A 22196-nucleotide genomic window follows, 5' to 3' on the forward strand; every position below is an offset into this window, starting at 1 on the left:
ACGCTAGGTACTGCCCAAACAAGTTACAAATAATATTGCTTCTGAGTTATTCCTAGTGCTTGTTCACAATATCATTGAAGTTGTAAGTTCTAGTGCACTGAAGTTTTATTTGTCATTTCCAATAGCAATGTTAGGAAGATACAGGGTACTATGCATATACTTGATTGTCAACTTTTGGCGCTGAGACGGGGTTGCCTGTGCTCTTTTCAGTGCCAGCGGTCCGTAGGTTCCGCGGCGGGGTTTTTGCCCTGCCTTGAGAGACTGCGGCACGATGCGTGACCAAGCCGGCAGCGTCCGGCATGTCGTGGACACCTAAGGCATATATATATATATATATTGTGTAAAGTAGAGGAGTAGTGGCACGCGCACGTGCCCACACTACCGAATTTTTAATCTAGTTTACGAGTTCTCACTCGCTTTACGAACGTTGCGGCACGTCTTACTAAATGAAATTATGTTCGCGAAAAAATTTAATTCGCTCGTTCCTCTCCAAGCCTTTCACTAGTCTTCACATGGCGACATGACGCCAGAGGGGTATATCACCTGCCTCATCCGCGACTCCAGCAATTCATGCGACATCTAGCGACGAGTACAGGGGATATTGCACGAAGGTCGGAGAAGACACTCCGTCCGTAGCTACAGTACTGCTATCGGATGTGCTGGTAAACTACGGAGCCGCCACCTAAAAAACTCCGCACGGCCAAGCAATTTTGCTGCGTTTTGCAGTGTTGATCAACCAGATGGAAAGACGAAGTCTTTCCTGGTGCACCATGTTGTGCAAATGTGTGTTTTGTGCACGTTGCGCAAATGTTTGTTAATATTGTGAGCAGATACTTCGGCTTCTTCTTTCTCGTTTCTGTTTCTCTAGAAGAGGAACAGCGGGCAAAACTTGCTGCAATACCCATAGCTATAAGCGAAGCAGCGCTTACCTCGCACATATCTTGAATGTTAAATAGGTAACAGAAGTTTTCCGAACGCAGAAATGTATCGGGGCAGATTCGCCACATCCTTGTCGCGCGCATGCCGAAGTACGTCTCGCCACAAAAGCGCAAAGCTCGCTCTTTAGACTGGGGATAGCGTGCAGAGTTCGCGCGTTCGCCAAACCAAACAGCGCTCGCTTGCCGCGCACTTGTGCGTATGCGCAGCGACGACAGCCGATTGCCCCGCTGTTAAAAGGCGCTTTTATATAGTCTAACGTTTTCGGGCGAGGGGGCGAGTGTCACTTGCGGCCAGCTAGAAAGTTACTAGCCTCTGTAGTCACGCTACGGCGCCTGCGCTCTGCGCCAGCCGAAACACCCTTTTCGCGGAGCAGTTTGTTCTAGAGAAACGAGATGGCGCTTTCGGCGGCGCGCCGCCACGTGGCCTCGGCAACAGCGCACCAATGCGAAACCACTACCGCTTCCACCTTGCTTCTCTACGATCATATGTAGGTAATGCAAGTGAGCTTTCGCTAACTCACTGTGCTCCAATCGTGCCGGATTGAATGACATGGAACGAAGACGCGTGTGCAGTGAAGAATAGTGACTGGCATGTTAAGGAATGGAATGAGCCTGTGTGGCCAAGTTCGCGGACCGCTGCTGTGTTACCGGCACTTCCGAGATGTGTACGGCTTTCCTCGAGGATACGGAACTTTGCTCATCCGCCAGTCATGTGCCTTCAAAGGAAGTGCTTCAGCCCCGGAACGTCGGCAAGAGTGAGTACGGCTCGTTAAACAATGACAAAAGGAGTTGCGCCGCTTCCTGTCATAGTTAGTTTCGCGCACAGTATCTGCACACATCCACCCCAACTGGCACGAAAAACTTGCGCCCATGCTATCGCCAACGTGTCAATAAGGGAACGGGCGCACACAAGAATATACTACACCGATATCGCACGAACGGTTGAAGCTGAGTGTTTCGTGACGGTCCACAAGAGTAAGCGAGTTACTAGCGATAATACGTCTTTGCTACGAGGTATTACTACGTACAACGCGTCCGACGACTCTGGCGCTTGTAAGTGCTCGCAGTACGCAGCGCTCGAGGTAGGGCCCGCCTTGGGAACCCAGCGGACGCATACCGCCCGTAGAAATTCTCAAACCCGGTGAAACGTGAATGACAACCAATCGGACAAAGTTGAGTTTCTTTCAACAGGTTTCCAAAAATTTAGCGAGGGCTTCCTTTCGACAAAGTCAGTTGTATCAGTTTAAATGCATCAGTTGTAAACGAATTGAACCAGTTGTAATGGAATAAGTGTGCGCAGTGTCGGAACGCAAACTAGTTGTGCGCAGGTCGAACGCTACAAAGCTTGAACGAGTGCTGTGTACACTTTCTTCTAAATTCCTTCTGTTTGTATCGCCAAACTAAATCGTGCTCTGAAAACGATGTGTCGCTTCGCGGCATAACATGAGTCATGATCAGCTTGAGACGTTCTGAGGCAGTTATAATTCCTGCTACCGAGCCCGCAGACAAAAGTACATCAGTAATAATAATCCTGCTGCGCCTAAAGCATTCGTGACACTAATGCTAGCGCAGAAAACTGTAAGTGAACACAAGCCAAATGAAGCTCAAGAGTACACCGCTATAACTTATGAAAGCGCCTGCCTAAACAAAGTATACTCTGTGATTTGAAATGGCAGCAAGATATTTAAATTAAGCTAAAAGAACGCAATGGTCTACTCGTCGGTAATAAAGAAGTCGACCCGAGTGAAGTGCTTCGATAACCGTATAACATCGGCTAGCTTTTCCCAATGCGAAAGTTTCTCATCCAAGTCGCTCTCGATGCGCGTCGTTTGCTTCATTTTAGAAACGATTAAATCATACATTGCTGTCTTTCCACCGCAATGGCACGCTTAATAGTGCAAAACAAAATATTTCGACATCGGTCTTTTTTTCATTTCGGGCTTGTGTACGCGGTGATATCACGATGATAGAGAACTACCAGGCGTTCAGCGCATGCCGTGATTAAAGCCTCTTAAACTTCGTAAAGTAGCGCCACGCTTTGAAGAATGCCGCCTCCTCCTAGCGCGCTCCGGCCGAGGCCGACACCGCGTCGCTATTGGCCTAACAGCATCACGTGGGCCCTCGCGCCGTGCTTCAGCGCCATTTTCGCTCGAGAAGCGTCTGCGGAGTGGCGAGGAGCACATATTGGCGCTGTTGCTGCGCTCGAGCGGTGTAGGCGGCGCCACGGTCGAGGAGGGAGCGTGAAAGAGAGGAGAAACGAGGAGGATCGAGTGAAGGCGGAGGAGGAGAATGTCGCTACTTTACGAAGTTTAAGGGGCTTTAGTCGTGATAGGACACCCTCTTTCGCTTCAAACCTGAACCTGAACCTGGATCGGCTGTTTCTCGGCGTGGACGCTAGGTAGCGGGCATTTACTTGGAGTCGCGAATTGGTACACGACGTCAGCAATTTTGTTCTCGGTGTCATGACGTCGCGGTAATGTCGCTGACGTACGACATTTTGAAACCAGCTCTAACCCTATTGACATAGCCCAAGGTGTAATTTTTATGCGCCAAATTTGACACCTCCAAACTCCGATCTACGCGCGGGAAAGTTAATGCGAAGAGTTTATGATATCTTGGGGTCTAACTTGTCTTGGACTTGTTGGTAGATACTCCATGAAGCCGGTGTGGCTAAAATAAAAACAAACACAAAACCGGACACCGTTTTCTTCATGTTTTTTATATGCTGAAGGAAGCTTTCAGTTGTGAGTAGTTCACTATACCAAAGAATTATTAACTACTATACCGATTATTTATTTACCCTACAAACATATTGTCCTTTGTGTGTTTGCGAGTGTATAGAATGGCTAGGAATAAGGTGAAATTACTTGTCCTAATCCCTTTGCACAAGGAAAGCTGTTTAAGCTTTCTGGGGCTAATATCAATTTCAAATATCTTTCAGGTTCTCTTGACGTTCATACATACTAAGTGTTAAGGTTTCAATGGTGTGAAGCGCGCTGTAGAGCGTCCACAACTTCGAGAATGTGTATGGGTAGGGTACTATTGGTGAAGTGTATTCTTTCATTACATTCATTTAGAGGAAAAACATATCATACTACACACGTGTAACCTTTCCCTAGAAAAAAAAAATAATGTGATTACTTGTCGGTGGCGACAGAGCGTCCGTGGAATTTTCCGCTGAAGATGACCTCGCCGCCTGTCCCAAGAAACACGAACGGTGGTAGAGTGTAATCATCGCCCTGGCATTGAAAAGAAGAAAGAAAAAGTGACGATTTTGGCGGTAACTGCAAGAGAAATAGGTTAGGGCATTACGGCGTACATTTTTGAGGCTCCGCGGATACATGATTTAAACCGCGTTCAACACACTGCCACGGCTTGTTCGGGAGCTCACTCGACACACATCTTGCCTCTTCGGGGAGCCAAGTGCAATTGGCGGTGGTCCGCAGCAGATCACCGCCAGTTCTACTATCAATATATGTAATGCGTAGGGCAGATATCCGGCGGACCATTAGAGTTACAGGATGGGTCCCGAGGGAAGGGAATGAGTGTAGTCGAGGAGGCAGAAAATTAGGTGGGGTGATGAAATTACGAAATTTCAAACGAAAGTTGGGATCAGCTAGCGCAAGAGAAGGTTACCCCTGTCTGGAGGTCGCTGGAAGAGGCCTTCGTCCCGGCACTGGACATAAATATAGGCTTACGATGATGGTGGTGGTACTAACGACGATGGTGATCATTATCTCGTATCACCCGGCACCGCAAATATATGAGCGAGAAGAAAGTAAACTGAGGGTTCCGATTTTGTCATATCATAAGACGCCTACAAGCAAAGACACCGAGGACAGCATACGGGAAATCAATCGTGCCTATTAATTGAAATTAAAAAAATGATAAATTAATGGAAAATGAAAATGGGTGAGAAGACAACTGGCCGCAGGTGGAGCGCGAACCCACGTCTTCGCATTGTGCGTGCGATACTCTTACCATGGATGGATGGATGGATGGATGGATGGATGGATGGACGGACGGACGGACGGACGGACGGACGCATGGATGGATGGATGGATGGAAGGAAGGAAGGAAGCAAGGAAGGAAGGAAGGAAGGAAGGAAGGAAGGAAGGAAGCAAGCAACAAAGCAAGCAAGCTCTTGTTATTATACCATCTAATGTCTTACCTAGGTTAAAAAAGAAAAAAACACTATGAACTCCCACAACCAAATTTTCTGACCCCCTATTGCGAACTTTGCTTTCGTACGTCTCTGTTTTTTGTCGTTTCCCTACTTTTCTTTCACAAATCTTCCAATCGCGTCTTACTAATCTCTATTGCGGACATGTTTACTTTTCCCCTGCTCTCGTTGAACCCAAGGTCTTCAAGGAGGCCAATGGTGCCTAAATCGACCGCTGCAGGCAGATGTCTTCACGTTCTAATCAAACATGCTCCGTCGTTTCCCTAGCTTTACCGCAGCAAGCACATGATTCTTCTTCCTTCTCATATCTCGCTTTATAGGTGCGTGTTCTGAGGCATCCCGCTCTCGCTTCGAAAAGTAGTTAGCTTCCCTTTGAGCTATCATAAATTGTTTCTTTCCTGATTTTCAATTGAGTTACCGCGGCGCCGTCTGTCGGCGGCGGCTGCTGTGAATCGCGCCCACGTGACATCCACGCGCTGCCTCTCGCGATATCCCGATCAGCGAGGAGGCGGACGCGCCGCACTTCGCTCCGTTTGGGAACGTGCCGCACGTGACAGGTTGTCTGCGTCAGCCAATCGCGAACTATATCGCGAAACGAAAACACGTATAGAGTCGGTCTCAAATTTCGCGTTAGGGAGTATACCGTAATCGTCGGTGAATTTTTTTTCATTGCCAAGTTACGTAGCTGCACACTTGATAGTGTCGTTTTCCGCAAATTTCAAGAATCAGACCAAGAACTCGCTTCCTACAGTCGCTAGATTTTAGCTTTTCTTTTAACTGCACGAAACCTCATCAAAATGCGGTGCAGTGGTTGCCGATAAAAATGTTTTTTCCATCCCCATGTATATAGATGGGAGCCTAGAAGCTAAAGTTTGCCCTTAACTTGAAGCCCATGCTTGACTAGTGTTCCTGTATACAGGGACACTATGCTTGACTTGATCTAGCTAGACGATGCCTGGCGCGTGAACGTGTTCAAGACGCTTATTGAGTTTCCTTCGGCGCTTTCACGTTAGGCGTTGTTTTGACCGAGTCACGCATGGGGCATCGAGTTACGGCGCATTTCTGAGCAACTCGAATGCCTCTATGCGACGAACGCCTCTACAACAAAATTACCTTTATAACGAGGGAATAAATATTTGCCGGTTCTACCACATTATGAGTTGTGCGTTGCGCGACTTTTACAATGAATTTAAGCCTTTAAAGCGAATGATTTCAGAGGCGCACCATGCAAGCACTTCGTTATAAAGGCGTTCGACTCTGCGGAGATAACGAAGTTTTTTCACGCGCCATCCGTGTCGCGACCGTTTCAAAAAAAGTAGGAAGATGGCGGGGATAGCGTTCGCGGGCAAGCCGTGGCCTATGGCTGCAGCTATCTATCAGAACCTCCGAAGTAGCTCTGCCGACCATCTTTCTTTGCGGTTAAATATCTCGTTATCGCACCGGATAACAGCAGTGTGCAATTAAGTTATCGTAGAATCGGCATGTGTACCAGAACCAGACTTGTACGCAACGAATTACCCGTAGTTAATCACTTGTAATCAATTAAGCGACTTTTGGTAGCTTTTAGTTCAACGATTACTTTGTTTACTCAGTAACGATGGCTGTAAATAAATTACTTTTTTCGGTAGTTAATTTAGCGTAATCATTTCTGACAAAAACAAGCCATAACAAACGGCGCAACTTCGAGCACTTAAAATTAGGCGGGAACTAAGGTCCAAAGGGATGAAAACTGGTACATGGGCTGTGCCTTCTTCCCACATTTAGCGCGCAGCAGCTGCGCCTGAATCACCCCAACACGGCAGGCTCCCAGATTTTCACGACTCGTTTGGAAGTCTGACCTCTCAGCTTTTCTCTTCTAATATATATATATATATATATATATATATATATATATATATATATGTATATATATATATATATATATATATATATATATATATATATATATATATATATCTTGGAAGCGCTATTTAAGGCGGCCTTCATAGGCGCTAAGAGCAGCTGCTGCTTTTATACTTCGTTCAGTGCAGTCTGTGGTTTCTCTGACCAGGACAGAAGCTTTTGGTCTTTAAGCGCATATGTTTCTATTTGTTTGATGTTATGCACGTGACTGACACACACCAATTTGTGTGTGTGTGTGTGTGTGTGTGTCTGTGTGTGTGTGTAACACACGAACGGTATCATTAGGGCTGAGTAATGTGCAGCTTTATGATAAATTATACATTACAGATTTGGCCACCTTTTTCCAGGAACGTGAACGTTTGCTGCCGTTCGTTACAAATAATCGTTTGAAAGACTAAACGGCTAACGAGTGAAGGCCGTCGGGTGGAGTGATCACCAGAAATTTGCCGACAAATTGAAACGGCGCTTCTCGTGACTCGATAGCGATGGTCGTCGCTTCAGTGTTGGTGCCAGGGGATCGGCTGTGCACGACCTTTCAGTTTTTCGCTGGCCTACATCGGAAGCGCCTTCCCCTAACCCCGGCAACAAGAAGAGTGGCGCTTCGTAAAGGTCCCATGTCCGAGAGAGAGGGAGGGGGAGGGAGGGAGGGAGGGAGGGAGGGAGGGGAAAGGGGAAAGGCAGGGAGGTTAACCAGAGGGGAAGATTCGGTTTGCTACCCTACGCTGGGGAGAGAGGGAGGGGGAGGTAAAGTGATAAAGTAGAGATAAAGAAAGAAAGGAGCATAGGACATACAATCACAGTCGGTCACTGTCGCGCATGCCCGAGCACGTCACCGCTGCATTGAGTGACCATGCGCAATTTCGCGAGCGAACTGTTCGTGCCACTACAACACAGCCCTTCTCTCTAGCGCGCAAATGTCGAGCGAGCTTTGGGTGTCGCTGCGGATGTCATCACAAGAAAACGAGGGAAGATTGCAGAAGTTTTGGAACGCAATTCTTAGTGAACGTAGACAACGTGTGAAGTTCTGAAGTGGACTCATTGAAAGAGCCTGGACAACTCGTTCTATTTTCTGTATTCGTGCAATTTTAATGAAAAGGGGAAGAAAGTAACCAATTACTTTTTAGGAATTGCAGAGTTACTTTTGTGAGACCGTAATCGGTAACTCTAATCAATTACATTATCCAAAGGAATAATTTTGTTTGTAATCGGTTACTTATTTTTCTGCAACATGCCTGACCAGAACGCAGCTCTTTCAGCGTATTCATCATCGTCACGATCCTTTATTTCTTTTTATTTATGTCCACTGAACTGCGAAGGCATCTCCCAGCGATTTCCAATTACCCCTGTCTTGTGCTAGCCAATTCCAACTTGCACCTACAAATTTCCAAATTTCTTCATTCCACCTAATTTTCTGCCGTGCTCGACTGCGCTTCCCTTCCCTTCACAGCCATTCTGTAGCTCTAATTAACCACCGGTTATCTGTCCTACGCATTCCATTTTCCCCTCTTAATATCAACTAGAATATTGGCTATATCGCCGTTTGCTATCTGATCCACATCGCTCTCTTCCTGTCTCTCAACGTGACGCCTAACATTTTTCACTCCAGCGATCTTTGCATCAAGTTCTCGAGCTTCTTTGTTAATCACCAAGGTTCTGCTCCATATGTTAGCACCGGGAGAATGCAATGCTTATACACTTTTCAACGACAGGGGTAAGCCACCAATCAGGATTTGGTGATGCCTGCCGTATGCACTCCAACCGATTTTTATTCATCTGTAAATTTCCTCCTCGTGACCCCTGTGAGCAATTCACCTATATAAACGCACTCCTGTACAGACTCTAGAGACTGAGTGGCAATCCTGTATTCTTGTTCCCTTGCCAGGTTATTGAACATTATCCTTGTCTTCTGCATATTAATCTTCAACCCCGCTCTTACACTTTCTCGATTAAGGGCTTCAATCATTTGTTGTAATTCGTCACCACTGTTGCTGAACTTGACATCGCCTGCCAACAGAAGGTTACTGAGATATTCACCGTTGATCCTCAGTCCTCTGCCTTCCCAGTCTAATAGCTTGGATACTTCTTCTAAGCATGCAGTGAATAGCATTGGAGTGATTGTGTCTCGCCACCTGACTCCTTCTTTTATAGGTATCTTTCTAGTTATGGAGAACCAAGGTAGCTGTGGAATCTTTTGCAGGTAGTGCCGAAGATATTCACCTATGCCTCCTGTACTCTTTGATCACGCAATGCCTCCATGACTGCTGGTATTTCTACTGAATCAAGTGCCTTTTCATAATCTATGAAAACCATATAGAGAGGTTCGCAGATTTCTTAATTACCTGACTGACGACACGGATGTAACCCATGGTAGATTATCCCTTCGTGAAGCCAGACTGTCCTCTTGGTTGGTTGAAGTCGTGTTGATTGAAGATACACATACATATACATGCATATACAGGGTGTTCTTTTAGCGGCACCGCATTTTTTAAACATTGCCTCTGGCAGTTGCCACAGTTTTAGCCCTTGATATAAATTACGCTATGAGGTGGCCATTACTTCTGCGAGGAATCAAAATGGTTGATTGATTAATAAACATAATTATGCGAAATAACGTTTTAATCACTTCGCGGCACCTATTTCAATCTACCAGTTGTTTTTGGTTCAATCTACGAGTACGCAATGGCATATCGACACGAAACAAATTCTCAGGACTCCACCACTTTCAACATAATAATTTTCACAGTGTCCGACGGCATGCACTGGCGTTTCAGTTACTTTTGTACTTCAATGCATGTTTTCTTTTAAAAAAGTAAGTTGAACAGCGCGTTTTTACCGCCCTTTGCCGGCGCATATCCCGAAACCAGTGCCATCCTCAGAATTCGTTCAAAGTTGATATGTCTTGCAAGCTCACTAGCCGCAATTCGTAGATTGAAATATACGTGCCGTGAAGTTAATATAAATAAAATTTAATTAATCAAGTCGTGTTAATTATTCAACTAGAAATTTGGTTTCTTGTAGAAGTAATGGCTGCCTCATCGAATATAGTTTAGCTCGAAGGTTAGAATTGTGCTATCTGCCATAGGAAATCTTTTATAGTTTGGTGGAGCTAAAGAAGACGCCTTATATAAGAACAAATTATGGTCTAACGAACTCCACAGCTCCTACAGCTGTAGCGCCGTATATGGATTGTATTGAATTACGACAATGTTTGATGACCATGACGATAGCTTGTCACTATCGTAACTTTGCTTTGTTACTCGCTTCTAACGCGTATGTTGCTTTCTAGCAATTCTTACTCTTGAAAAAGTGCGCGTTAGAACCGGGTAAATACGGCATGTCGAATTTCTTTTGGGGAGCCTATCAACTCTGTATACCCGAATTCGGGGCTGGTCAACCTTGACATAGACACACAGGGAGAAGCGAGCAAGTTGGCCGCTCACCTCGTTTTTGGAGATCTGTTCAAACATAACCTTAGGATCGTCGGAGACGTGGTGGAGCTCGTAAACCTTGAAGTTCATCATTTCGGTCGAGTTTGGGTCGTCGAAGAATGGCACGCCGTGCCTGACGCGGGTGCACTCGACCATTGCTGAGCAGGCGACCTGCTCGTTTACCAGGTCCGAATTACCGTCAATGAACGCCTGCGTGAACACATGAACACATTTGTGAACACATTTGTGAACACATTTGTGAGGTGTTCGAAATACGCTGGCTTCCCAGTGAATGTTTCCAAAGACGATTCCTCTATAGCAGCGCGGGGCAAAATGAACTGAATCGAATGGGAAAACGAATGGCATCCAACCTGAACAACTGCACGACGCTAAAAAAGAAGCCCCTTATACTAGCAGTGGCGTAGCTAGCTCATCTGGCACCCGGGGCCCATATATGTCTTCTGTCACTTGCAATGAAGGTCAATTCGCTCGCTGCTACTGCCGCGATTCCCCACTCCAGAATTTTGACAGCGAGTTGCCGCGCTCATCGCGCGAGATGGGTTCGTGTTTACCTGTGCGCGCGTGGCACCGTGCTGGTTAATTTAGTTAAAACACGTTCGCGGGCTATTTGGTTTGAATCTATGATAGAACGTGTACGCGCGACTGAACCATGAAGGACGTGGAAAGAAGCAGACACAAAAACACAGCGCTGCCTCAGTGTGTCTGTTTCTTTGTACGTCCTCGTTGAGTCACGCTGAAACATTCTATCATTGTTAACTAAGTTAGTAAGCGAATGTTTACGCGTTTATACGGCCTCTAAGACTACTATCCTTACTTCGCACAGCTATCCACTAAGTTGCTGTCGCAATCGGTGCTTCCTATTTCGCGCGAAACTACAACTTTTTTTAACACTCTGTTTGTTCACTCATTCGAGGTTACGACATGTACCAGTACTCCTTTTTAACACCCTGCTCGCTCGCTCAGCCCCGCACCCCCTTCATTTGAGGTTACGATAAACCCAACGTCCACGCGACGGCATTTCACACGTGAACGACGGCCTTTCTCGCCGGGAAATATCGAGTGAGCAATAAATTTGCGAAATCTTTCTCACGTACCATGAAGTAACCGTTGCTCTTGTGCGCGAGTGTAATGATATGAACGCCGCTACCTAAAGTTGGGCTGCCTTTCAGCTTGATGTCGTAGCGGTGGTGTACTTTGTAAACGAGGTGGTTCGTGCCGATCGTTATCTTGTCGTCCGCTTGCCGCGTGAAGTAGATGTAGCGGTTCTGATGGCCGGTGCTCTCGTACTGGATCTCCATGCTGCGTGCATTTTTAATTGAACTGAGCGTTAGGGGCATGAAAGGTATCAAAACAACTGGAAGAAACAATTAGTCCGCGAAACAATGTCATACGTGTACTTCTTACGTAGCTATGGCACATAGTAATGGAGGTGGGATTATTTAGACACGGAGAAGTTCCGACGTGAAAAAACAAAGTAAGGAAGAGAATGAAAATTTCTCTGACTTCTCGAGTAATTACAGAATCACGACGATATACATGGTTACGATCTTCAAACAATCCATTTCGACTCATTCGAGATTTAAAAAAGAAAGAAAAGCGGTGCCACTGTTGCCGAATTAGTGGCGCATAACTTGTTGGTTCATACAACCGACGTGATGATCAAGTTTCGTCATTTCCAGCAATGCCAATGTGAGAAGGGATCCACTGAAACATTAGATTGATGCCTTTCTCGCCGAAGTCTTTTGCGAATGACGGTGACTTGCGTGGGAACTTGCTTAATGGTAAACCGCGAGTGATTGGCTTCTATACATGCCGCCTTCGAGTCCACGAGGAGTACATCATCTTGTGCATGCAGGCAGAGTTTTGTAGCTTTCGTAAGGCAGCAGCTATTGCCACACCATCGACAACTGTCGATGCGACCACGTGGTCCAGCCGGCCAGACCATGTAGCTCGCAGAGAGGGCATGCAAAACGCTGCTGCGCAGCGGTCGGCCTCCGCTTTGACGGAACCATCCGAGTATACATTCCGAGGTGATTTTGGTAATTAGTCATCAAGGGCTCCAGATCGAGGGATTTCGCTTCTGCGGATGGAACACTGTTCTTTGAATGCTGTCTCGGTATGCTTAAGCGGCAGGTTAACATGTTCGACTACTCAGGACATGGCCCTATCATTTGCCTCTGTCTCGAGAATCACAGCCTTGACGCGCGAAGCATGTTCAGCGCTGCATGAAAATGTGAATGTGTCCCGACACTTGTACATTGGAGAAGTGCTTTGCTGGGCGAATACTCATTTAGTAGTAGCAGCTGAGTCAAGAGAGCCTCTTCGTTTTTTTTTTTTGTTCATTGGAAGCATCAGAAAGGGACGGGATCACAGACTGCAAGGACTTCTTAAAGATATTGTAGTTTATGAAAGTTCGAACGTGTTCATCCGTGCATGGTTGTAATAGAGCGGGATATTTCAGAGAATAACGAAAGATGATCACTATTAGAGGCACAATCAACAGTTGACCGCGAAGACGCGGACAGACTACGACTAGACAATGTGAGATCAATTGCAGACTGATTTTGGCCACGCACAAATGTACTTGATCCAGAATTTGCGCAAGACTAGGTTATTCTCTAGTGACCAGCTTCACGAGCGGTTACCGCATGGATCTGTCTTTAAGCCCCAAGAAACGTGATGTGAATTGAAATCCCCAGTAAGTAAAACATCACGCCCACAGCTAGCTAGAACACTGTCAACAGAGCGAGTGTCCTGCACACCGGACGGAAAATAAGTATTTAGCCCAGGAGGACGTTTCTATAGTTTGTACTAGAAGAATGAATAAAGTTGAAGCTGAAGTTGAAAGTGGGCAACATACAGGAAGAATGCGTTCTATAGCCAGAATTTCGCACTCAGGATCCATCAATTAAAATAAAATTTTAGCTTTATGCCATGTTTTAGCAGAAATAAATATAATTGGTGCACCCCTCTCGTATGGCGGTCTAGTCGAAAATATCTGTAAAATTTTAAATGGGAACCTTTCTCCGTTGTCATTCAAGTTTCCTGTAATATTATTATATCTGGATTAAGTTGATTAGTAAGAGAAAACAAATCTACAGAAGCGGATAATATTGAGCGACAGTTCCACTGAAGCACCTTCAGCGATCCTATGAAGGAGGAGGTGCTGCAGCCCTTCATACACTATCCTTCAAAGTAAACTTCGACTGGCATTTCTTAGGCTTCGAATGGGGAAATGAAGAAGAATCCTCACTGATAGTCCACGTAGCTCTTTTTCGAGCCCGAGCGTTATGTTCTGCGTTTTTCATTTCAGAATCTTGTATTGTTGTCAGAAGCAGAGTGAGTGGGAGGGGAGACGCTATACCATCTATAGAGTTAGTTGTCTCCCTCTTTCCATCGCCAGACTATTGTCCCGAACCTATGAGTTGATTCGCCACAAAGCATAGACCAGTAGCCTGCATTATCGCATTCATTTGCAAAAAGATAACCTGCGCGATGCTTTCACCGAGACTCACCAACCATTGATCCATTGCCTTGGCCACGGCCTTTTGAACAGCATCTTCTATGGCTGTAGTCAGGGATAAGTCAGGTACTGTATTCTGTTTCACTGCAACTCCACCATCTCCAAATGTTCTTTTTTTTAGAGTATGAGTGAGTGAGTGAATAAACTTTTATTTGGTCCAGCAAAACGCGATAAAACGCGCACCCGGCTAATCCCACGACGGGACTCACAGATCTAGTCTGCCGGCCCGATCCCGGGCGCGCTGGACGGCCAGGATTTGGTCCTCAAAGCCGGGACTTCGCAGGAGCGCGTCCCACTCTTCCTTGTTGAACTTCGGGCCCAGCGACCCGCACTCCCAGAGCATATGAGGCAAAGTAGCACCCTCACCACAGGCCACGCAAGAACAAGTCGGATAAATCTCGGGATTTATGCTGTTAAGGGACGCCGGATTCGGGTAGGAGTTCGTTTGCAGTAGTCTGAGTGTGACCGCCTGCGGCCTGCTTAGCTTGGAGTGAGGGGGCGGGAAAACCCTTCTCTCTAAGTAAAGGAATTTAGTATTCTAGCTCCTATTCTGGAGCAACGCCTTTTGTCCATAACTGCAAGTGCCCTTACTTCTTTGGCACGCACAGAACAGTTCGAGTAATCAGCCGGACGGTTTCCATCACACAGGCAGCATCGCTTGGTTTTTGGGAAGTACGATCGCTTGGAGCGTGACTTTCCTCACACATGCAGCGCCGTTGGCTCGACTTACATCCGCCGATGCTATGGCCAAAACATCCAGCAATTGCGACGTTGAAGCGGGCGCGGCGCTATAGCGGCTCTACTCTGAATACAAGGGGCCATAACCTTAATCTCTGATGGGTAGGAAGTGTCACCAAAAGTGGCTATCCCTGATCCTGTTGGTGCTCTGTTACTCTCCAAGACTCTGATCGAACAAACTTCCTCCCGCCTGTTGGCTTCATGCGATTGCGACTAACAAAAAATCGGGTCCCTCGATTCCCCTCCTTCTCTGGCGTTTCCCTTGAGCGGCTCTTCACAGTTTCTTGCCTCATTTATTCTCTTACAGCGAAGCTGCAAGTGCGACTGTAGAGGCTTCCGAAAGCGTTAAATGGGTGGTTTTGCGGTGTCACCGGGTTTACACCTATTAGTTCAGGCCATCAGTTAGTGGTATAGTGGCCTTTTGTGGACCCGTCAACAGTCGGTGTCCATGGCCGGTATTTTGTAGCGATGCCTTTTCCGATTCTATGCTTTTTCAGGCTTTTCGCGTTTGGCCAGTGGTCAGAGCGACGGTCTGCCCACATTATCAACGGGATCAGGCGGCCGTGTGTGGTGGATGATAACAATAGCATAGAATAAGGCATAAGGCATCGCTACAAAATAGCGGCCCATGCTGCGTTAGAGCGAATGAGGGAGGGGGGACGGGGACGTTAGGAGTAATATGAAGAAAGAAACAAAAGAGTTGAAATGTGCGGGTTATGTAGGGGTTAAATGAATGTTGCTACAACCGTCTTTTCTTGTCCGATTATAGCGGTATTATAAGAAACGCTTACGAAAATTTTCCCTCAGGCCCGCAGGAGAATCAAAAAGTTACAAATCGTATGTTTGCAGATAATGGGGGCGATATGTTATGAGTAATGTGTACCGCAAGTTTGAAGCATGCAATTTTATTGCAGCTTTTGTAAAAAAAAAATACATTACTTATACAAGCATTTCGGAGCTTTACAAGCGTATTTTACGAGCTGTGCAGAAAGCTTGCTCAATGCCTTGAGAAAACTCTTCGTGATACAAAGTTTATATTTTGATAGAATGGGCAGAATTTTATGCGTGATGCCTAGGCAATATCTTAAGGAGCGTCAGTTAATTACGGCCTTTGCGAAAAATTCCCCAAGCAAGTGCTAAAAAGCGTGATACGGCCTTTATTCGAATTGTTTCCCATTATCCCGCAGTTACTCTACGACTCACCACGTTAACGTTTAAAAGAAAATTCAGGCCAGGTTAAGTGTAATGCATGGTGAAGCTTGAACGATTCTTGGTTTATCATGAGCAATGTGTGTGACCGGTCTAGTTAGTAATCCAATATTAAAAATGATGATGATGATGATGATGATGACGAATGATGAGTGGTTCTTGTTGCTTTTAGTTTTTTTTCTCTCTCGTTTTAGCTCTGCCAGCAACTTGGCCACGTGACAGTTCGACTGTGATCACGTGGTCGAGTATTCTTACAAATATACCATTTTAATAAATCCTTAGTAGGAAGTCAACGCTTGTGTTCGCATATTCTTTCCGTCCTCCGTCTGCAGTTTTTTTTTTTCATAGTTAATTTTAACATGAGCTTCGAAAATCAGTATTGCATCCTCGCTTCCCCCCCTGTTTTTGTGCTTTCTACGAAGCTTTTGCGGCGTCCTGGGTGAACCAAGCGATCCACTTTGTTTTTATTTCCTGGAAATATGGGGCATTTTAAGGGTGCGTCCCCTGTCTGCAGTTTTTTTTTTTCATAGTTAACATGAGCTTCGAAAATCAGTATTGTACCCTCGCTTCCCCCCGGTTCTTGTGCGTTATACGAAGCTTTTGCGGCGTCCTGGGTGAACCAAGCGATCCACTTTGTTTTTATTTCGTGGAAATATGGGGCATTTTAAGGGTGATGTCTAGGCAATGTTGAAAGCTAGGGCTGTCGGAGAAAGCGGAAGCTTCGCTGAGCATTGGGTTGTGATTCTAAGATCGCACAAGCCTGCTTTATTTTTATTTTTTTGCTTTTTCGTAGCGAGGTACCACGCTTTGTAAAGCACGGCCATGATACACTTCTTTTTTTTTTTCTTACAGCGCGTTGCCTTACACGAATAACGCGTCGTCATTGGTCGTCGACATGTTGCGCCCTCTGCGGTCTGCGTGGCAGTGCATGAGAGAGAGAGAGAGAGGAAGAAGGAAAGGCAGGGAGGTTAACCAGACTGAGTCCAGTTTGCTACCCTACACGTGGGGAGGGGAATGGGAGTACATGCTTACGCCTTGTTGGGTTGGACTTCGACGACTATCCTGAGCATGCTATTCTTGATGAACCCCTTGGCGAACTCAAAGTTCAGCTTTCGTTTTAGGACGTCGACGGGCGTCTGCAAATTAACAGAAAAGGACAAAACGCAATAAAGCTTGGTATGAGGCAGCTCTTGTACCGCACACTATTTGCAGTAAAGGCGAGGCACACCTTGCTACAGTACATTATGGAGGCACTAAATATATGCTTCAGATGGCGGAGTCAGACGTAATAAGTATAAGTGGTCTTCCCACAGTTCAAGTTTATGATTGGTTTTATAGGGTTTTATAGGGTTTACAGGGTTTTATAAACGATGGTGGTAATGATAACACTAAAGCGCCCCATATTTTGTGACAGCGGTGTTGTTTTCCTTTATTTACTTTATAGTAAAACCGGACTCTTTTTCTTTTTCGCACTAATGCATAAGCCTAATATTGGGGGCGAGCTGGCGCCACCGTCGGCGTGACGTGGCATGAGGGATCACGTGGACACAGCGGCCGCGTCGGCGGCTTCGGAAGCGCCGAATCGAGCTGAAAGCGAAAGCTTAAAGTCCCACCTGCGCCGCGGTTCCGATCAAGCTTTACCGTCTTGGGTGTCTGCTTGACAACATTTGAAAGTACTATAACAGGTAGTGGCTGCCTTTGGAGGCGTGCAACATGGTAGGCGACACTGCTCGGTGCCGCAGTGTCGGACGTACGCAACGGAGCCCGGTGTCAGCCTTATTCACACGTAGCCGCAGGACAAGGAGCCGCGTGAAGCTTGGTTGGCAAAACTTAGAACCGGCAGACAGCCATCGGCTGCAACTCTGGCATTAAGCAAGCACAGACGCGAGGAAGATTTCTGCTACGGCGCCGGGATGCGCGATGTTCGGTGAGTAGCAGAAAACGCGCACTGAGACGCTTGCCCGCGCCAGCTGCCCGGCTAATGTTTGGTCTATGAACTTGTTGATGCTAGATACTGACAAATTCACTGGAACGGGAAGGTAGCGGTAAGACGCACATTAAACAAAGGCATGGCATATGGTCATGTTTGTGTTATCAATTTATGCACTGGATTACGAAGAAGAAGCAGAAGGAAATCGCACGCTGAGAAGGCCTATAAGCATACAGTGTGACACAGCTTGAGAAATAATATTGAAATGTCCAAGAATTTAGAAGACAAAAAAAGAAAAGATTGAATCGTCGTGACGGCACATCACAGTCGCCATAGGCGTCGAAGTCTCTACAATGAAATTATTTTTGAACAGTTCTGATACCGTCCACGCAACAATGGTTGCTAGCGTGCTGTCAAATGCTCATATGCTGCGGCCTAAAGCTCACGGCACGGTGCGAAAACGCGCTCACAGCGAAAGCAAAACATTGTGCGCGGACATGCATGCAGACGTGCAGTCGATCGCCGCGAACCCGTGCGATCGCTGCAATGAGGCTTCATTCTGTTATGCCCCATTTATTTATACAGACAGCCCTCTATAAGAACATATTTCACATAGTTTACTCTCAGTGTTTGCCTACCTTTCACGCAAGAAGCCGGTTCGGGAGACTCCATCGCGGCGACCGCTCGCAGTGGCGTTCACTCTACGTACTCGGTAAAGAGATTGCGTAGCGTCTGTAAATGATTCTGTACTTTCAGTTTGCCCAAGATTATTATATCGACAGTCAAAACCTTCCCTCGTTTTGAGAGGACTTACATAAATGTCCCGGAGGGCTCCCACGTGGTGTTTTTATTGAGCGCCGTAAGCGAAATCTATGAGGAGCGCGCCCCGTGAATCCTCATACTACGCAAGGGAGGCGCTTCCGACAGATGGCGACTCCGTAACTCCTCGCCCGCAATACCTGCCATCTCTCACGAAATTCCTACCAACTTTTGGGGATCATTTCTGCCGTCTGCTTGACGGAACATTCCATCGGCATACATCTGCCCTGGCATATGCGACGCGGATCCGAATTGTTTAGTCGTCGCGAAATTACGAACTAAACCATAAAGAAGTACTGACGTGAAATTTTAGACGTTCCTTGGGGGCAAACGAAGGTCGAAGCTCTCGAAACTTTAGAAAATGTGCCGGTAAGCGCCGGAGACTCGCGAATAATTTCAGCGAACCGCGCTTCGTTTCGGTACCCATGCAAGCGGGTGCGTCATGACGCTATGACACACCGGTTCAGATCGCGATCATGCGAATCGCAGCGGCCGCCACACACGAGCTGAGCCAGAAGAAAGCGCTCTTATTTTATGAATAACGTCATCGCGTCCAACGCTACGCGCGACGCCAGAGCATCTTGCTCTGGCCGTGACGTCATGATGATGTCGACGACACTGGGTCGGCCCAGTGCTCATTAGGAGACCAACCTTTAGCACGAAATAGGTGGTGTCGACATCCACGTCCCCCGTGTAGAGTTAGTTCGTGGGTAACGCTAGTTCATGGAGCAACTCTCTACAGAGAGCAGCGATCAATGCAGCACTCCGCCCCAAAATCGCTGCCGCACTTCCCGATCACGTGCGTTTCTATGTCACACCGCTCCGCTGTTTCTTCCTTCTCTGCGCCGCTGCTCTCGTTCGTCCAGTTGCTCCGTCGCGGACATACCTCGCCACATCGTCGAATGCCAAAGTCGGGTCTGCATAACGCCATCGCACTAAATGCAGTTGCGTCTTGTAAGACAGAGATATGTCGCATCCATTTGATTCTTCTGAGCAGCCAAAGTCGCCGCCCCTTTATCCCGGACGGGATGTTCTCTGTGCGATGATAAATGTCCCACGTGGTCTTAGAGGTTCTTATCGGGCCACGTCATCATGGTTTTTTGTCCGCTTAACTTTATCCTCGTGCGTCAACTTTGATAATAAGCGCTTGAACAGCTTCAAGTTTTAGCGGACAAGGCCTCTTTTTCGAGAAACATATGACCTTCTCTAGCAGTTGCAGTGTGCTGTATCAGAAAATAACTAAAAGAATAAAGTGTCGAACATGCAGAACACGTACAAGTTGAAAGAGAGAGAAACCTCTTCATTGAAAATCAGAGCGATTTAGCCACCGTATATCGGCCTACGAGCTGCTCTGCGAAAAGACTGGTAGAACATGGTTGGTAGACAATTAAAAAAGAAATAACGAGAAACATGTGTAGTTCTTGTGTTCTTATCGGCAAAGTAAGCGCCCCAGGAGATGAAGGCAGGTAATCGTGTATTCTTGACGGTTAATCGAAACAAATTCTCGATGAAATGAAACTGGTGGGTCACAGTTTAGACAGCCAGCCTATCGAGTTGACGTACGATGACAGCGAAGATCACGACTTCGCGATGTTTCGGTGGTCATGACATGGGACTCAGCGTCGACTTCAAAGACAACGGCGACCTTTTCTCAAGTTCTTGCACCATCGTTTTCGGTCTTCTCTGTAAGCTGGGCACTCAAGCAAGATGTACTCTAGAGACTATACATATATGGCTCCACAGTTCTCACAGTATGGATTTGTGGTCCCGCCATTGTGAAAAGGACCACTGTTCGCGTACGCAACGTTTAGTCGAAGCCTGTGATAGAGGTGCTCCAAATGCCGCGGTAGACATTGGAGTAGCCATGATTGGAATTCCGTGTCGGTAAAACGGTAATAAGACTGAACTGAACTGAAAACTGATCGGTCTGTGAAGCCGAATTAAGACGACCTTATGTTTCGTTACGTGAGCACACAGCGCTTTGCACTTGTAGAAAAAAAATATTTTTTTAGATCTTATTATTAGTAATATTATTATCATAGTGACTCTTTCTTTTTTTCTTTTCTTCAAGACTTCTCCATTTACCTTGTATCGCTATACCTATGCCTGTAAAGGATCCGGTCGTATCAATTTCTTCCCAGCTTTTTTTTTTTCACCAATACTCCAAACGTCTCTTGCTTATCTCGACTGCTGGCCGGTTTATGCTTCCGTCCACTTTAAATCCAAGCGCTTCTGGAAGGCGTACGTTAACCACGGGCCTCACTGGTTGAATCCCTTCGCATTCCATTAGGGTGTGCCGAATAGCCTCCGGATTTTCGCTGCAGCATACACATGCCTCATCTTGTTGCGAATATTTGCTCCTCTGTGTTTTTGTCCTTGAGCAACCACATCGAGCCTCAAATGGCAGTTGTGTTATCATACAGATTTTCCCTTTTAATTTCTATCTCCAAATTCTGGCAAACCTTCACGGACTTTTTTTCCTATTTGGAAAACGCCTCCGCGGTAGCTCGTTTGGTAAGAGCATCGCATTCGTAATGCGAAGACGTGGGTTCGTATCCCACCTGCGACCAGTTCTTTCTTCATCCACTTTCATTTAAATTTGTTTGTCACTTCTGTAATTCATTTAAGAACTGCAGATAATTTTCTCTATGCTGCCCATGTCGTCATGGTTTGTTGGCTTCTTTTCATATACGAGCGTATATAGTGCCTCATAATCAGAAAGTAGTTGTATATATATATATATATATATATATATATATATATATATATAGTAACTCAAGTAACGCGAGAACTTGAGAGAGTGTTGTTCACAGTTCCCTGAAGCACTTGGGGAACAAAAGAAGAAAATAATATACAAGTTCGCAGTTCACGTGCCCCGTGCGGATCAAATGTTACATGAAACGAGTGAAAACATCACGAGGGTAGGATAAATTGCGAACTTAACTGTACGCTGCTTCGCAAAACTCTTCCCGGCGCTTAGATGACGCGCGTTGGCGCAGTCACCCGTTCAAAACTTGACCGCTTTTACGATAACTCCGTTTCGTGCTGTTCACGCTTCAGCGGCGGGACACTCTTAGACGGATTCGATTCGCGCTTCTGTTTCAGTAAACGATTTTGCTCAACGCCCTTCCTCGCGTCGTACACCGCCGTCTCTCTTGGTCCTCGGGACGGTATACGTGCACGGCATCCGATGTCTTGCCAAGATCGTCCCGCTGTGTCAAGGTCATGTTTCTAGCGACCCGTGTCCTCATCTGCGCATGATGAAGATGATGGTGCTTTATTGGCATCCAGTTTGAAACGGTGAAATGGTGTGCGCGCCCCCTACAGGGCGCCTCAATATCGAACCACTCCTTCCCGACCCTTTCGACGCTATGGTATGTTTGGACAGCACATTCTGGCGTCGGTGACATCACGTGAATGCTCTCGGTGATGCGTATACGTTTCTGCAGACGAGGCCTAGACAACAGTGCGCAGGATGGTGACTTGGGTCAGTTCAGATACGGTC

The 22196-nt window shown here is 46.4% G+C and overlaps 2 protein-coding genes across 2 annotated transcripts in view; one reads left to right on the forward strand and one right to left on the reverse strand.

The window, feature by feature from the left end:
• The window catches only part of LOC126533884 (uncharacterized), a 30922-nt gene that overhangs the window by 6960 nt on the left and 1766 nt on the right, over nucleotides 1-22196 (reverse strand). Inside the window, exons 3-6 of the mRNA XM_055072471.2 lie at nucleotides 16975-17078; nucleotides 11567-11771; nucleotides 10464-10661; nucleotides 4080-4177 (exon numbers count right to left, since the gene is read on the reverse strand). Coding sequence (XP_054928446.1) covers nucleotides 4080-4177; nucleotides 10464-10661; nucleotides 11567-11771; nucleotides 16975-17078 — 605 coding nt within the window. The remainder of the gene's footprint in view (nucleotides 1-4079; nucleotides 4178-10463; nucleotides 10662-11566; nucleotides 11772-16974; nucleotides 17079-22196) is intronic.
• The window catches only part of LOC129385633 (kunitz-type serine protease inhibitor 2-like), a 45810-nt gene continuing 25073 nt past the window's right edge, over nucleotides 1460-22196 (forward strand). Inside the window, exon 1 of the mRNA XM_055072472.1 lies at nucleotides 1460-1693. Coding sequence (XP_054928447.1) covers nucleotides 1600-1693 — 94 coding nt within the window. The 5' untranslated portion in view covers nucleotides 1460-1599. The remainder of the gene's footprint in view (nucleotides 1694-22196) is intronic.

This window comes from Dermacentor andersoni, chromosome 7 (genome assembly GCF_023375885.2).
Source record: "Dermacentor andersoni chromosome 7, qqDerAnde1_hic_scaffold, whole genome shotgun sequence".
Lineage (NCBI taxonomy): Eukaryota > Metazoa > Arthropoda > Arachnida > Ixodida > Ixodidae > Dermacentor > Dermacentor andersoni.